The sequence below is a fragment of the Ornithodoros turicata genome, chromosome 1, assembly GCF_037126465.1.
Source record: "Ornithodoros turicata isolate Travis chromosome 1, ASM3712646v1, whole genome shotgun sequence".
Classification (NCBI taxonomy): Eukaryota; Metazoa; Arthropoda; class Arachnida; order Ixodida; family Argasidae; genus Ornithodoros; species Ornithodoros turicata.
In genome coordinates this window covers 26943490-26960211 of record NC_088201.1, presented here as the reverse complement: position 1 = coordinate 26960211, position 16722 = coordinate 26943490, and the positions used below count along the sequence as shown (strand labels likewise).

At 44.1% G+C, this 16722-nt stretch overlaps 1 protein-coding gene and 1 non-coding gene across 3 annotated transcripts; one reads left to right on the top strand and one right to left on the bottom strand.

The window, feature by feature from the left end:
* Nucleotides 1-11082: 11082 nt before the first annotated feature.
* Trnap-agg (transfer RNA proline (anticodon AGG)) lies at nt 11083-11154 on the bottom strand. Its single transcript has one exon. It is a non-coding gene; the product is annotated as a tRNA-Pro (tRNA).
* Nucleotides 11155-11497: 343 nt separating this feature from the next.
* LOC135397824 (density-regulated protein homolog) lies at nt 11498-14710 on the top strand. 2 transcript variants are annotated; one of them, XM_064629380.1, is made up of 3 exons: nt 11498-11692; nt 11754-12268; nt 14414-14710. In XM_064629380.1, the coding sequence occupies exons 2-3, from the start codon at nt 11955-11957 to the stop codon at nt 14643-14645; spliced, it is 546 nt and encodes a 181-aa protein (XP_064485450.1). In that variant the 5' UTR covers nt 11498-11692; nt 11754-11954; the 3' UTR covers nt 14646-14710. The 2 variants fall into 2 exon arrangements, with proteins under 2 accessions (XP_064485450.1, XP_064485446.1); XM_064629376.1 differs by having other exon boundaries at nt 11498-12268.
* The last annotated feature ends 2012 nt before the right edge of the window (nt 14711-16722 follow it).

Below are 16722 nucleotides of genomic sequence, written 5' to 3'. Positions count from 1 at the left end.
GAAGATCTCTATGTTTTAGATTGTCACTGAAGAAGCTGTCGATAGTCTTCAGGAGTGAAACGCGATGGTCGAGTTGGATGAGCGAAACGCGAATTCTGAACGTTTCTTCTTCTTCTTTGGAGGGAAGATCTTCATGTTTTAGATTGCCAGGAGAAGCTGTTGATAGTCCTCAGGAGTGAAACGCGATGGTCGAGTTGGATGAGCGAAACGCGAATTCTGAACCTTTCGTTTTCGGAGGGAAGATCTTCATGTTTTAGATTGTCAGAAGAAGCTGTTGATAGTCCTCAGGAGTGAAATGCGATGGTCGAGTTGGATGAGCGAAACGCAAATTCTGAACGTCTCGTTTTTGGAGGGTTGATCTTCTTATCTTCTTGTTTATATTGCCACTGAAGAAGCTGTCGATAGTCCTCAGGAGTGAAACGCGATGGTCGAGTTGGATGAGCGAAACGCGAATTCTGAACGTTTAGTTTTCGGAGGGAAGATCTTCATGTGTTAGATTCCCACTGAAGAAGCTGTCGATAGTCCTCAGGAGTGAAACGCGATGGTCGAGTTGGATGAGCGAAACGCGAATTCTGAACCTTTCGTTTTCGGAGGGAAGATCTGCATGTTTTAGATTGTCAGAAGAAGCTGTTGATAGTCCTCAGGAGTGAAACCCGATAGTCGAGTTGGATGAGCAAAACGCGAATCCTGGTCGATAGTCCTCAGGAGTGAAACGCGATGGTAGAGTTGGATGAGCGAAGCGCGAATTCTGAACGTTTCGTTTTCGGAAGGAAGATCTTCATGTTTTATATTGTCACTGAAGAAGCTGTCGATAGTCCTCAGGAGTGAAACCCGATAGTCGAGTTGGATGAGCAAAACGCGAATCCTGGTCGATAGTCCTCAGGAGTGAAACGCGATGGTAGAGTTGGATGAGCGAAACGCGAATTCTGAACGTTTCGTTTTCGGAAGGAAGATCTTCATGTTTTATATTGGCACTGAAGAAGCTGTCGATAGTCCTCAGGACTGAAACGCGATGGTCGAGTAGGATGAGCGAAACGCGAATTCTGAACGTTTCGTTTTCGGAGGGAAGATCTCTATGTTTTAGATTGTCACTGAAGAAGCTGTCGATAGTCCTCAGGAGTGAAACGCGATGGTCGAGTTGGATGAGCGAAACGCGAATTCTGAACGTTTAGTTTTCGGAGGGAAGATCTTCATGTTTTAGATTCCCACTGAAGAAGCTGTCGATAGTCTTCAGGAGTGAAACGCGATGGTCGAGTAGGATGAGCGAAACGCGAATTCTGAACGTTTCGTTTTAGGAGGGAAGATCTCTATGTTTTAGATTGTCAGTGAAGAAGCTGTCGATGTCATCAGGAGTAAAACGCGATGGTCGAGTTGGATAAGCGAAACGCGAGTTCTGAACGTTTCATTTTTGGTGGGTTGATCTTCTTGTTTATATTGCCACTGAAGAAGCTGTCGATAGTCGTCAGGAATGAAATGCGATGGTCGAGTTGGATGAGCGAAACGCAAATTCTGAACGTCTCGTTTTTGGAGGGATGATCTTCTTGTTTATATTGCCACTGAAGAAGCTGTCGATAGTCGTCAGGAGTGAAATGCGATGGTCGAGTTGGATGAGCGAAACGCAAATTCTGAACGTCTCGTTTTTGGAGGGATGATCTTCTTGTTTATATTGCCACTGAAGAAGCTGTCGATAGTCCTCAGGAGTAAACTGCGACGGTCGAGGTGGGTGAGCGAATCGCGAATCCTGGACGTTTCGCTTTCGGATGGAAGATCTTCATGTTTTAGATTGCCACTGAAGAATCTGTCGATGATCCTCAGGAGTGAAACGCGATGGTCGAGTTAGATGAGCGAAACACGAATCCTGGTCGATAGTCCTCAGGAGTGAAACGCGATGATCGAGTAGGATGAGCGAAACGCGAATTCTGAACGTTTAGTTTTCGGAGGGAAGATCTTCATGTTTTAGATTCCCACTGAAGAAGCTGTCAATAGTCTTCAGGAGTGAAACGCGATGGTCGAGTAGGATGAGCGAAACGCGAATTCTGAACGTTTCGTTTTCGGAGGGAACATCTCTTTGTTTTAGATTGTCACTGAAGAAGCTGTCGATAGTCCTCAGGAGTGAAACGCGATGGTCGAGTTGGATGAGCGAAACGCGAGTTCTGAACGTTTCATTTTTGGAGGGTTGATCATCTTGTTTATATTGCCACTGAAGAAGCTGTCGATAGTCCTCAGGAGTGAAACGCGATGGTCGAGTTGGATGAGCGAAACGCGAATTCTGAACGTTTAGTTTTCGGAGGGAAGATCTTCATGTTTTAGATTCCCACTGAAGAAGCTGTCGATAGTCCTCAGGAGTGAAACGCGATGGTCGAGTTGGATGAGCGAAACGCGAATTCTGAACCTTTCGTTTTCGGAGGGAAGATCTTCATGTTTTAGATTGTCAGAAGAAGCTGTTGATAGTCCTCAGGAGTGAAACCCGATTGTCGAGTTGGATGAGCAAAACGCGAATCCTGGTCGATAGTCCTCAGGAGTGAAACGCGATGGTAGAGTTGGTTGAACGAAACGCGAATTCTGAACGTTTCGTTTACGGAAGGAAGATCTTCATGTTTTATATTGGCACTGAAGAAGCTGTCGATGGTCCTCAGGACTGAAACGCGATGGTCGAGTTGGATGAGCGAAACGCGAATTCTGAACGTTTCGTTTTCGGAGGGAAGATCTCTATGTTTTAGATTGTCACTGAAGAAGCTGTCGATAGTCCTCAGGAGTGAAACGCGATGGTCGAGTTGGATGAGCGAAACGCGAATTCTGAACGTTTAGTTTTCGGAGGGAAGATCTTCATGTTTTAGATTCCCACTGAAGAAGCTGTCGATAGTCTTCAGGAGTGAAACGCGATGGTCGAGTAGGATGAGCGAAACGCGAATTCTGAACGTTTCGTTTTCGGAGGGAAGATCTCTATGTTTTAGATTGTCACTGAAGAAGCTGTCGATAGTCCTCAGGAGTGAAACGCGATGGTGGAGTTGGACGAGCGAAACGCGAATTCTGAACGTTTAAATTTCGGAGGGAAGATCTTCATGTTTTAGATTCCCACTGAAGAAGCTGTCGATAGTCTTCAGGAGTGAAACGCGATGGTCGAGTTGGATGAGCGAAACGCGAGTTCTGAACGTTTCGTTTTTGGAGGGATGATCTTCTTGTTTATATTGCCACTGAAGAAGCTGTCGATAGTCGTCAGGAGTGCAATGCGATGGTCGAGATGGATTAGCGAAACGCGAATTCTGAACGTTTAGATTTCGGAGGGAAGATCTTCATGTTTTAGATTCCCACTGAAGAAGCTGTCGATAGTCTTCAGGAGTGAAACGCGATGGTCGAGTTGGATGAGCGAAGCGCGAGTTCTGAACGTTTCGTTTTTAGAGGGATGATCTTCTTGTTTATATTGCCACTGAAGAAGCTGTCAATAGTCCTCAGGAGTGAAACGCGATGGTCGAGTTGGATGAGCGAAACGCGAATTCTGAACGTTTCGTTTTTGGAGGGAAGATCTTCATGTTTAAGATTGACAGAAGAAGCTGTCCATAGTCCTCAGGAGTGAAACACGACGGTCGAGTTGGATGGGCGAAACACGAATCCCTGACGTTTCGCTTTCGGAGGGAAGATCTTCATGTTTTACATTCGGACTGAAGAATCTGTCGATGATCCTCAGGAGTGAAATGCGATGGTCGATCTTGATGAGCGAAACGCGAATTCTGAACGTTTCGTTTTCAGAGAGAAGATCTCCATGTTTTATATTGGCACTGAAGAAGCTGTCGATGGTCCTCAGGACTGAAACACGATGGTCGAGTTGGATGAGCGAAACGCGAATCGAATTCTGAACGTTTCGTTTTCGGATGAATGATCTTCTTGTTTATATTGCCACTGAAGAAGCTGTCGATGGTCCTCAGGAGTGAAACGCGATGGTCGAGTTGGATGAGCGAAACGCGAATTCTTAACGTTTCGTTTTCAGAGGGAAAATCTTCATGTTTTCGATTGGCACTGAAGAAGCTGTCGATGTCATCAGGAGTAAAACGCGATGGTCGAGTTGGATAAGCGAAACGCGAGTTCTGAACGTTTCATTTTTGGAGGGTTGATCTTCTTGTTTATATTGCCACTGAAGAAGCTGTCGATAGTCCTCAGGAGTGAAACGCGATGGTCGAGTTCGATGAGCGAAACGCGAATTCTGAACGTCTCGTTTTTGGAGGGATGATCTTCTTGTTTATATTGCCACTGAAGAAGCTGTCGATAGTCCTCAGGAGTGAAACGCGATGGTCGAGTTGGATGAGCGAAATGCGAATTCTGAACGTTTCGTTTTTGGAGGGAAGATCTTCATGTTTGAGATTGCCAGAAGAAGCTGTCGATAGTCCTCAGGAGTAAACTGCGACGGTCGAGGTGGGTGAGCGAATCGCGAATCCTGGACGTTTCGCTTTCGGATGGAAGATCTTCATGTTTTAGATTGCCACTGAAGAATCTGTCTATGATCCTCAGGAGTGAAACGCGATGGTCGAGTTAGATGAGCGAAACACGAATCCTGGTCGATAGTCCTCAGGAGTGAAACGCGATGATCGAGTAGGATGAGCGAAATGCGAATTCTGAACGTTTAATTTTCGGAGGGAAGATCTTCATGTTTTAGATTCCCACTGAAGAAGCTGTCGATAGTCTTCAGGAGTGAAACGCGATGGTCGGGTTGGATGAACGAAACGCGAATTCTGAACGTTTCTTCTTCTTCTTTGGAGGGAAGATCTTCATGTTTTAGATTGCCAGAAGAAGCTGTTGATAGTCCTCAGGAGTGAAACGCGATAGTCGAGTTGGATGAGCGAAACGCGAATTCTGAACGTTTCGTTTTCGGAGGGAAGATCTTCATGTTTTAGATTCCAGAAGAAGCTGTTGATAGTCAGTAAAACCCGATAGTCGAGTTGGATGAGCAAAACGCGAATCCTGGTCGGTAGTCCTCAGGAGTGAAACGCGATGGTAGAGTTGGATGAGCGAAACGCGAATTCTGAACGTTTCGTTTTCGGAAGGAAGATCTTCATGTTTTATATTGGCACTGAAGAAGCTGTCGATGGTCCTCAGGACTGAAACCCGATGGTCGAGTTGGATGAGCGAAACGCGAATTCTTAACGTTTCGTTTTCGGAGGGAAAATCTCCATGTTTTAGATTGGCACTGAAGAAGCTGTCGATGGTCCTCAGGAGTAAAACGCGATGGTCGAGTTGGATGAGCGAAACGCGAATTCTGAACGTCTCGTTTTTGGAGGGATGATCTTATTTATATTGCGACTGAAGAAGCTGTCAATAGTCCTCAGGAGTGAAACGCGATGGTCGAAGTGGATGAGCGAAACGCGAACTCTGAACGTTTCGTTTTCGGAGGGAAGATCTCCATGTTTTAGATTGACGCTGAAGAAGCTATCGATGGTCCTCAGTTGTGAAACCCGAGTTGGATGAGCGAAACGCGAATCCTGGTCGATAGTCCTCAGGAGTTAAACGCGATGGTCGAGTTGGATGAGCGAAACACGGATTCTGAACGTTTCGTTTTCGGAGGGATGATCTTCTTGTTTATATTGCCACTGAAGAAGCTGTCGATAGTCCTCAGGAGTGAAACGCGATGGTCGAGTTGGAGAGCGAAACGCGAATTCTGAACGTTTCGTTTTTGGAGGGAAGATCTTCTTGTTTTAGATTGTCACTGAAGAAGCTGTCGATAGTCCTCAGGAGTGAAACGCGATGGTCGAGTTGGATGAGCGAAACGCGAATTCTGAACGTTTCGTTTTTTGGAGGGAAGATGTTCATGTTTTAGATCGCCACTGAAGAAGCTGTCGATAGTCCTCAGGAGTGAAACGCGATGGTCGAGTTGGATGAGCGAAACGCGAATTCTGAACGTTTCGTTTTCGGAGGGAAGATGCTCATGTTTTAGATTGCCAGAAGAAGCTGTTGATAGTCCTCAGGAGTGAAACCCGATAGTCGAGTTGGATTAGCGAAACGCGAATCCTGGTCGATAGTCCTTAGGAGTGAAACGCGGTGGTCGAGTTGGATGAGCGAAACGCGAATTCTGAACGTTTCGTTTTCGGAGGGAAGATCTCCATGTTTTATATTGGCACTGAAGAAGCTGTCGATGGTCCTCAAGACTGAAACGCGATGGTCGAGTTGGATGAGCGAAACGCGAATTCTGAACGTTTCGTTTTCGGAGGAATTATTTTCTTGTTTATATTGCCACTGAAGAAGCTGTCGATGGTCCTCAGGAGTGAAACGCGATGGTCGAGTTGGATGAGCGAAACGCGAATTCTTAACGTTTCATTTTCGAAGGGAAAATCTCCATGTTTTAGATTGGCACTAAAGAAGCTGTCGATGGTCCTCAGGAGTAAAACGCGATGGTTGAGTAGGATGAGCGAAACGCGAGTTCTGAACGTTTCGTTTTTGGAGGGATGATCTTCTTGTTTATATTGCCACCGAAGAAGCAGTCGATAGTACTCAGGAGTGAAACCCGATAGTCGAGTTGGATGAGCGAAACGCGAATCCTGGTCGATAGTCCTCAGGAGTGAAACGCGATGGTCGAGTTGGATGAGCGAAACGCGAATTCTGAACGTTTCGTTTTCGGAGGGATGATCTTCTTGTTTATATTGCCACTGAAGAAGCTGTCGATAGTCCTCAGGAGTGAAACGCGATGGTCGAGTTGGATGAGCGAAACGCGAATCCTGAACGTTTGGTTTTCGGTGGGGAAGATTTCCACGTTTTACATTGTCACTGAAGAAGCTGTCGATAGTCCTCAGGAGTGAAATGCGATGGTCGAGTTGGATGAGCGAAACGCGAATTCTGAACTTTTCGTTTTTGGAGGGAAGATCTTCATGTTTGAGATTGTCACTGAAGAAGCTGTCGATAGTCCTCAGGAGTGAAACGCGATGGTGTAGTTGGATGAGCGAAACGCTAATTCTGAACGTTTCGTTTTCGGAGGGAAGATCTCCATGTTTTATATTGGCACTGAAGAAGCTCTCAATCGTCCTCAGGACTGAAACGCGATGGTCGTGTTTATTATTATTATTATTTATTTATTCATACTACTGGCTTACAAGTAAGCCTAAGTAGGGTGGGATACATAACACTTAAGGTAAACACACAAGGTCAACAAAAAGTGATAACAGAAGACATTAATTCAGAACTGTCGCTATCAGTTTACAGAACTTCTCAACCGTGGGACTATTCATTATCGCCTGTGGTAGCTCATTCCATTCCAGGACAGTCCGCGGGAAGAAAGAAAATTTAAAACAATCACTTTTCGCGCTGAAAGGTTTAAAACGTAAACTGCGTGACTGCCTAGTTTCTCGGCCAGAGAAAGGCTGCAGGTAAAGTGTGCTGTCGATTTTAAACTTGTTGTGAATCATTTGGTAAAGGAATCTGAGCTGCTGCATTTTCCTGCGGGAACTAAGCAACTCAAGATTGATGTTCGTACTCAAGAAGTTTGATGAGCGAAACGCGAACTCTGAACGTTTCGTTTTCGGAGGGAAGATCTCTATGTTTTAGATTGACACTGAAGAAGCTGTCGATGGTCCTCAGGAGTGAAACGCGATGGTCGAGTTGGATGAGCGAAACGCGAATTCTGAACGTTTCGTTTTCTGAGGGAAGATCTCCATGTTTTATATTGGCACTGAAGAAGCTCTCGATCGTCCTCAGGACTGAAACGCGATGGTCGAGTTTGATGAGCGAAACGCGAATTCTGAACGTTTCGTTTTCGGAGGGAAGATGTTCATGTTTTAGATCGCCACTGAAGAAGCTGTCGATAGCCCTCAGGAGTGAAACGCGATGGTCGAGTTGGATGAGAGAAACACGAATTCTGAACGTTTCGTTTTCGGAGGGATGATCTTCTTGTTTATATTGCCATTGCAGAAGCTCTCGATCGTCCTCAGGACTGAAACGCGATGGTCGAGTTTGATGAGCGAAACGCGAATTCTGAGCGTTTCGTTTTCGGAGGGAAGATCTTCATGTTTTAGATTGTCAGTGAAGAAGCTGTCGATGGTCCTCAGGAGAGAAACGCGATGGTCGAGTTGGATGAGCGAAACGCGAATTCTGAACGTTTCGTTTTCGGAGGGATGATGATCTTGTTTATATTGCCACTGAAGAAGCTGTCGATAGTCCTCCGGAGTGAAACGCGATGGTCGAGTTGGATGAGCGAAACGCGAATCCTGAACGTTTCGTTTTCGGAAGGAAGATGTTCATGTTTTAGATTGCTAGTGAAGCTGTCGATAGTCTTCAGGAGTGAAACGCGATGGTCGAGTTGGATGAGCGAAACGCGAATTCTGAACGTTTCGTTTTCGGATGAATGATCTTCTTGTTTATATTGCCACTAAGGAAGCTGTCGATGGTCCTCAGGAGTGAAACGCGATGGTCGAGTTGGATGAGTGAAACGCGAATTCTTAACGTTTTGTTTTCGGAGGAAAAATCTCCATGTTTTAGATTGGCACTGAAGAAGCTGTCGATGGTCCTCCGGAGTAAAACGCGATGGTCGAGTTGGATGAGCGAAACGCGAGTTCTGAACTCGTTTTTGGACAGATGATCTTCTTGTTTATATTGCCACTGAAGAAGCTGTCGATAGTCCTCTGGAGTGAAACGCGATGGTCGAGTTGGATGAGTGAAACGCGAATCCTGAACATTTCGTTTTCGGTGGGGAAGATCTCCATGTTTGAGATTGTCACTGAAGAAGCTGTACAGCTTCTTCAGTACAGTTCCCAGTACAGCTGTACAGTAGTCGATAGTCCTCAGGAGTGAAACGCGATGGTCGAGTTGGATGAGCGGAACGCGAATTCTGAACGTTTCGTTTTCGGAGGGAAGATCTTCATGTTTTAGATTGTCACTGAATGGGCTGTCGATAGTCCTCAGGAGTGAAACGCGATGGTCGAGTTGGATTAGCAAAGCGTGAATTCTGAACGTTTCATTTTCGGAGGGAAAATCTCCATGTTTTAGATTGCCACTGAAGAAGCTATCGATGGTCCTCAGGAGTGAAACGCGATGGTCGAGTTGGATGAGCGAAACGCGAATTCTGAACGTTTCGTTTTCGGAGGGAAGATCCTCATGTTTTAGATTGCCAAAACTGCATAGTTCTCAAAAGTGAAACGCGATGGTCGAGCTGGATGAGTAGATGGAAGTAGATGGGCCCCGTCCCAAAACGTATCCGTACTCAATGACATCATAACCTTGCGCTACCCCAGTTATACGGGCAGATCGTCGAAGACCGTTGAACCCGACTGCCTTAAAAACGCGCATAGCGCCAGCAAGCGCGTATCGTGGCAACCTGTCAAGCAGCATTGGATTCAATACCCTTTTAAAGTTGACACATTACACGCTTGCTGGCGCTACGCGCGTTTTAGAAGGCAGTTGGTTTCAACGGTCGTCGAAAGCACCTCCATGAGCGACTCTCGTCTAACCGCTGGGTGGTACGGTTGTGGGTAATGACGTTACTGACGGTGTCGTCTGCTAATCTCCCACCGTTCTCTTCTGAATGTGTCAACTGTTTTCCCTTCAACTGCTTTATTTGTGAACAATAGATCAGTATGCCTTTTTGTGACAAGGCTTTTCCTTGGTTGCAGTTGCAAATTGGTGGCTGGCTAGTTCCACCGAATTTCGAACAAGCAACCTTAGGATCTCCGATTCGATTAAAAAAACTATGTTCGATAAACTTTGGTCAATGATGAAAAATCACCCAGTTTCACCTTCGGGGGCAAAGCCGTTCACGAGGAAGAGGGGGCGAAATTATTGGGGTGTATGACCAGTCGTCGCAGGCGATTTCGCAGATTGCCCTGTAGCAGCGTCGTGTCGTAGAAACAACATCAGCCACCGTCACCACACGTTTCACCACACGGTGGAGGTGGTGGTTTTTCGGTGACATCTCGCACAGAAAGCTTTCACTGGAGCACATCGTTTTTGTTTGCTTCACTGTTCTGTAACTTCACTCAACAAATGATGTGCTCCGGTCGCAAGGGATCTGTCCATGTACACTCTTAAGAAAAGGGTGTACTTTAACTCCTTTTTTGCCACATATATACCACCCTTTTGGAGAGTACAATTACTCTCAAAAAGGGAGTCTCCTCACTCCCTCAAGGGAGTAGCATAACACATTTCTCCCTACTGGAGAGTAATATTACTCTCCGGCAGGGTGAAGGTGGTGAATCGCCCTTGTTTGAAATTTGCGCCAATGGCGTCAGTAAATTGAAATAAGAATATTTTCGACAACCGCGAGTTAATGAAAGAATCGAGTACTGTATATTGCAATTTACTGAGTGCATCAACGTATGATAAGTATTATGTATACTTTAAGTACATTCCTTTCAGGTTGTGTACTTTGTACTGTAGCCAAATACATTTTTCTTGTAGTACTTTTCCGTCAAGTACTCCAAGTGCACAACTGAGACTGCAGTCAAAACTCGACGAAATGCGAAGAAATAATTTTTGTGTTTCTGAACGGTGGCGGATCCCAGGTTGGGAACCCAGACAGTTGCACGTTATGACGCTGCGATAGGTAGCAAGCTGGCTTGGCTTTGTCCCTGGAGTTCTCCCAAAACATGATTCTATGGCTCATTTTTACATGGTTAAGTATAATAACAGACTGAAAGTCACACATATAGTTTTCATTCATGCATTTCACTATTCTCAAATGGTCACATGGATTACACTTCTGCAGATAACAAAGCCAACATAAAAATGACGGTTTGAACCGTGCTTTTCATCCATGTGTATACAAACTAAATTGGCAATGTGCTTTATGAGTACTTCAAAGTATCTCATGGGTACTTGCTTAGTACTTTCCCTGGTGGAAATGTCTCCACTGAAAATGTCTCAAAAATGTAATTGAACATCATACAGACAAATCCCATTGAAAATCAAGTAACATTCCAATTCCACTTTAGATTATTTGGGACAAATATTACATTGAAAACAAGTTGATTGTAGTAAACCTTCAGCTGTTTTAGGGGGCTAGCTTATCCCGAAGAGCAAAACAAGCAGACAAACCTAACGTGTTACCCGTGCAACATTATGGCACTGTTACTATCATCTTTAAAGTAAAAAAAAAAGGGTGAAAAGAAATTAGGGCTCGTCCGGGATTTGAACCCGGGACCTCTCGCACCCTAAGCGAGAATCATACCCCTAGACCAACGAGCCACGGCGAGACGGTATTCAAAATAAAACAACTTAAAACGTATATGGCTGCACCGGCCAGAAATCCTTCCTTTATTTTCGCTGCACCCGTTCATGCACCCGTTGCACCCTTGAAGGAAAAGGACAAAATGAGGCAGCACTTTCTTGAAAATAATCTACCAAATGTTCTAGCGATCTTGTACTAGATTGCTCAAAGATTTTTTTAAACAAATAAACATTGTATTGTACTGTATTGCATTGTATTGTATGGTACCTTTTGACTGGCGTACCATTATTATTATTACTGCCACAGTGCCACATTGGTTACAATGGCAGCAACTCAGCAACTGCTTATCGTCAAAGAAAAGGCAAGCACAAACTACAGTTATATCTTCAGGAGCAGGGGAAAACTTATGTGCTTCATTCCTCGTTTGTAAAGAAAAATAACTTGTCTGTGAACAGTGCAATCAGTGTGGCAGATTACTGCGGTTTGCGTAAGGGCACAAGGGTTTGCGCACAAAGGACTTTCCTGTTTCGTGTCACTGGTGCAAAAATTTACAAAGTAAGCGCAATAGAACGCCGTCAAGGATAATAAAAAAGGTCAGGTTTCTTCTGTACCACAGTTTCGACTTCACTGAATGAACGTTTGGGAAATGCACAGGAAAGGACACACAGTACAGGCCAAATCGACATCGTCATTGACTGTCTTCTTGAAGGAACGTGTGGAAATTACGCTGAGTGTTTGTGTGAGGTCTTCCTCTCCTCTGTTGTCTTAACAAATGGTCGTATTTAGGTATTATTGAGACGTTTACAAATTGTAAGTCATGACAGCCAAACCTCCTCTACCGGTGGGACCACAGCCGGGGGTTACCTATCCGATTGAAGTCATCTACTGCGGTGAGTGCACCATGCCTCTGGAGTACTGCGAGTATTATCCCGATGCACAAAAGTGCAAAGAATGGCTCCAGAAAAACCTCCCAGAAGAATTCGAACGCCGGCTAAACGTTGCTGACGATTCCCAGCCTGGAGCAGGAGGGGATGAAGAAAAGAAGCGACAAAAGCGTGGCGGCAAAGGGATGGTGAAAGCGAAGAAGAAGGTAGAAAAGGACAAGAGGATATGCTTATCCAGGGCATCCAGGTGCGAGTTGCAACATAGAATCTGTTATAAGTGAATGACGCCTTGTTCACTTCGTCTGTGTACAGATAACCGCATACATCACGTAGAGTTCATTCATCTTACACCTTCAAGAGAATAGATGAAAAATAGTTAAAGTTCGAAATATACTATTTAGAACAGACGAAAGTGTTTCAGTGCATAGTTCGTGTTCTTTCTTTCGAAGTTAATTTATGCTAGCCGAACAGCTAAACAGAACTGTACCATCTTAATCAAAGATACCAAAAATCAAAGTTCTGTTTACTGTCCGCACTGTATCTGTATACGTAGAAAGGTAGAAAATCCACCGAACCATTAGGGAAGTCTGAAGGGAGGAGCCTCAGGATGAGAAGCACCGGTAAGAACAGAGTCTGTTCTTCAGGGTGTACCTGTATATAGGGTGTTTTCACATGACGTCCAACGAACCGGTTTGGCCGCATGGTGGTGGTCACTTTTTCGGTGCAGCTGCTGAGATTATATAGGTGGCGTGCATATGACGTCACACCATAGCTTTACCCGTGCTTTTTCCCTCTTTCTGGTGAACCGGCGCACCCTGGCTATACGCGTGCTTCTTTTCACTCTTTCTGGTGATCCAGCTTACACAAATTCACCCCACCAATAGCACTTGTTCAAAAACGAAGCCTTGAATGGTGCTTTGAAACCCGGTCGCGTCTGTACCCGTCTTTTATCCCAAAGACACTTCGTCATTGTCGTTCTCACATTTTATCAGACTTGTGCATAACGCGTTACTAGTAATTGCGTTACTTGTAATCAGTTACATTTTTGAGTAATTTTTTGAGTAATCAATTACTTTTTGGAGTAATCGATTACTCAGTAATTGATTACTTTTCCGGCAGAGATTAACTTATCCTTCAGGTGTTCTGCCCCAGGTCAATTCCCTCGTTCTGCCGGCCAGCCTTTGTTGGGCCGTTGTACTATAGCGAGCGGAGGTCATTGTAATAAAGTTCTGGAATTTCAGGGTCTCTCTCCCTAATCTCTTCCTACACCTGTGTGGTGGTACCTAGAGTCACTAAATAAGTGATTCTAGTGGAGCTTATTTAGTGACTCTAGTGGCACCTGAAGCTTTGGAAGTTTAGTGAGTCATGGGGAAGTTCCACGCAATGTTCTTCCACAATCGGGTCAACGTCTTCCCGTGCGATGAATACAGTAGACGTACAGATCTACTTGTCCTAGGCTTTTTTTTTTTTTTTTGTTATTTCAGCTGTACTGCTGGTGGGCCTTTTTTTTCTCTTTCTTTTCTTTTCTGGGGCACACAAAGATGGGTACAATTTGCGTGAATGGAGAGTAACGCGTTACTTTTCTACTCATTACTCAATTACATTTGGAGTCGAGTACTTGGTAACGGTAATCAATTCCTTTTTCCATACAAGTAACGGTAACGGTAATCAATTATTTTACTACTAATTTTATTACTACTTTTCGAGTAACGGGCACAAGTCTGCATTTTATTTTATGAAAACTATGGTTGTCGCATTAAAAAATAGCGCAGTTTGTCATTTTTCAACGGCGTTAGCACAAAAAGTGACCATCAGTGGCAGGAGCTTACGAGCATGCCACGCCACTGCCACGTCACAATGTGACGTAGGTGAAAACTCTCTATAGTAGGGAATTGCCTCTAAAATAACTTATTACCAAACCACTTGGCCTTCAATCCAGTGCAAGACAGGATACTTGTGTAGAACACCAAGTTGCTTTTCTCCTATCTTTATCTTCCTCTTTCCATAGGTTACTACTAACATTTGTTTCAGTAGCAACCCTGCAACATAGAGCCTTAGGGTAGTGCAAGGGTACTCCTGTAATTTTGTGTTATACAGAATTGGTTGCAGTCATTGGGCTTCTGAATGCTTCACATATATTTATGCAGTGAGATGTTAATTGCAGGGGCAGATCCATCAGATTGTTCTTGCTTCTGAGAACACCATTGAGGAATCTTAACATTTATGCAAGCGGGCTCCGTTGCATTCACCTTTTTCCTTAATCATCATATCAGTTGTCTTGTTGTTTTTTTTCACTGCTTAACTGCACTCAGTCCTCTGATTCATCAGAGTAACTTAAAGTAGTGCAAGTTTTTGACAAAAAATAACAAATATTCCTTCTGGTTCCTTACAGGGGCAAAAAGAAGTTTGTGACCGTTGTCACTGGGTTGAGTACATTTGACATCGACCTGAAAGATGCTTCAAAGTTTTTCTCCCACAAGTTTTCCTGTGGCTCTTCAGTGACTGGAGATGATGAGATTGTCATTCAGGGTGATGTGAAAGATGAAGTCTTTGACGTCATTACTGAGAAGTGGCCAGAAATTGATGAGGACCTAATCGAGGACCTCGGAGACCAGTCCCGTTAGGTGCATGTATATAAGAAAAATTGATCTTATGAGAGGGGAGTAAAATAAAAGTGCTTGCACCTTGATTTCATGTGTTGCATATGCATACTGCATTGTTAACTGTAGTGCGCTCTACAGAATCCTATGGCAGTATTTGCAGTAGGGTTCTGCAGTTGGGGGATGCAGGGAGCAAACAAACAGTTTGTTTGTCTCTGGAAGTCTGCTCTCTATTAACAGTACTGCATTCATTGTCAACTCTGGAATGAAACCTATTATAACATGTTGCAATTTTTGTATGGCTCCTCCCGTAATCTCTTGTAGTCTCTAGATGCATATTCGTCTAACATGCGTGAAGAATAACTATGAGCGTACAGACAAATATGTGTCATCTTACATGTTTGTATTTGCACCGATCGTGGTTTGTCAGTGCCTATTTTGGCAGGTATATTTTATGTACTGTAGCTCTGAAACTACAAAAGTGTCATTGGATGACAATAGACGATTTCAGAAAATCCCAGTGCTCCTTGCGTGCGCATTGCATCCTGGGTGCTTACTGAGCGGGGGAACGAAGAATAATCCTTCATGTTTTGCTTTCGCTGACCTTGACACGTACACGGACAATAGACAGGTAGGGGAGAAATTGAAACAGTTTGGGGGCCACCCGTTTCCTTCATATTAGTAAGCTCCCACAGTTCAAAGCGGCGCTAAGCACTTTGGGATTTTCTGAAGTCGTCCATTGAGATGGCCCTTCAGGGCAGGATGCATGAGATTGTAAAAAATACTTCCAAAAGGTAAGTAAGTTGCAATTACAACTGCCTGTCTTCCCAAGTACTTCAGTACTTCCAGTTTGCCACAATACATAGTTAGCGAAAATCTGCTTTCCTTGAAAGATGCTTTGCCGATACTGCATTGCACTTTTCATGGTTAATGTGCTGCTCCTTTTGCATGGCATGCCCACATGCATGCTAGAGACAAATACCCAAGTTTACCCAGCAGCCGCAAGTGAAGAGTTATCGCAATACGTATCATAGACTGTGTACTCACATTATTGACTGTGAGGAAGACTTGCTGTTGCGCTGACTTGCTCTTACTTGTAAAGCGTCTACACCACTTTGATATCACACAGACTCCCATTCCATATGGCAAATGGAATAGTTTCCTTGGTCAGTTGAAGCACATTTCTAGTGTCTTCATAGAACATATTCACATAAAAAAGAAAACAGATTTAATGTGCACTATGTGGTATGCATGGAATTCTGCAGTCTGGTTCCTCAAACTATGCTGTGGAAGTCTGCTGATGCGTACCATTACATTTTAGTGTTCAGACGGAGGGAGTCCTCTTGTTGTTTTTGGAAGCCAATACTATACGAGTGGCTTTTCAGTTTTCCGTTTTTCCAGATTATTTTTATGGCCTCATTCAGTCTTATCCTGATTGCGTTGACGCTTTAGAAGTAAAAATTTTCACACTGCAGTGTTTACAGTCTCTGTTCAGTAATAATTGTTCATGAAATGATTGCAAAAATTTCGGTTCAGCCTCTTGAAGTTTGTTCCAACTCTGTACCGGTATCAAGACGGTGAGCTACAAAAAGAGCAGGGTAAAAGAAAGGTCAGTAATGGAAAGCTTGCACTCCATAAGGATTATTCACATACAAATAAACAGTATTTACAGTCCCCGTGATGTCATGGCCAGCACATAGCTAGTGGTTGAAATTCCTATTCTCTTCCTGTCAGCTATCCTACCAACAGATTTTCCACCCATTTTAATCCATTGGTTGTTGAATCTAATTCAAGATCCAGCATCACCATGCAGAGCACCAAACTGAAAAATCTGCGGCAACTCTCAGGATTCGAACATATAATGACTATAAATATGACTACGGAGCTGCTCCTTACAATAATATTTTACGGTGACCTTACCGATCCCAATCATGATTCAACTTTTCGTGGCTATTAATCCTCTGCACACTATAATTGGAAGATGCATGGTTGCTCCTCAGAATGATGAAATTTACAATGATTTCCCAAATGCAGCCATGACTCGACGTTTTGTTTTTGTAACGACTGCTGTTCTGCACACAATAGTACGATGGTTTATGAC

Coding starts and splice junctions, on each gene's coding strand:
- LOC135397824 (XM_064629380.1), top strand. CDS start 11,955: ATGACAGCCAAACCTCCTCTACCGGTGGGACCACAGCCGGGGGTTACC. Junction 12,269..14,413: donor TGCTTATCCAGGGCATCCAG/GTGCGAGTTGCA, acceptor GGTTCCTTACAG/GGGCAAAAAGAAGTTTGTGA.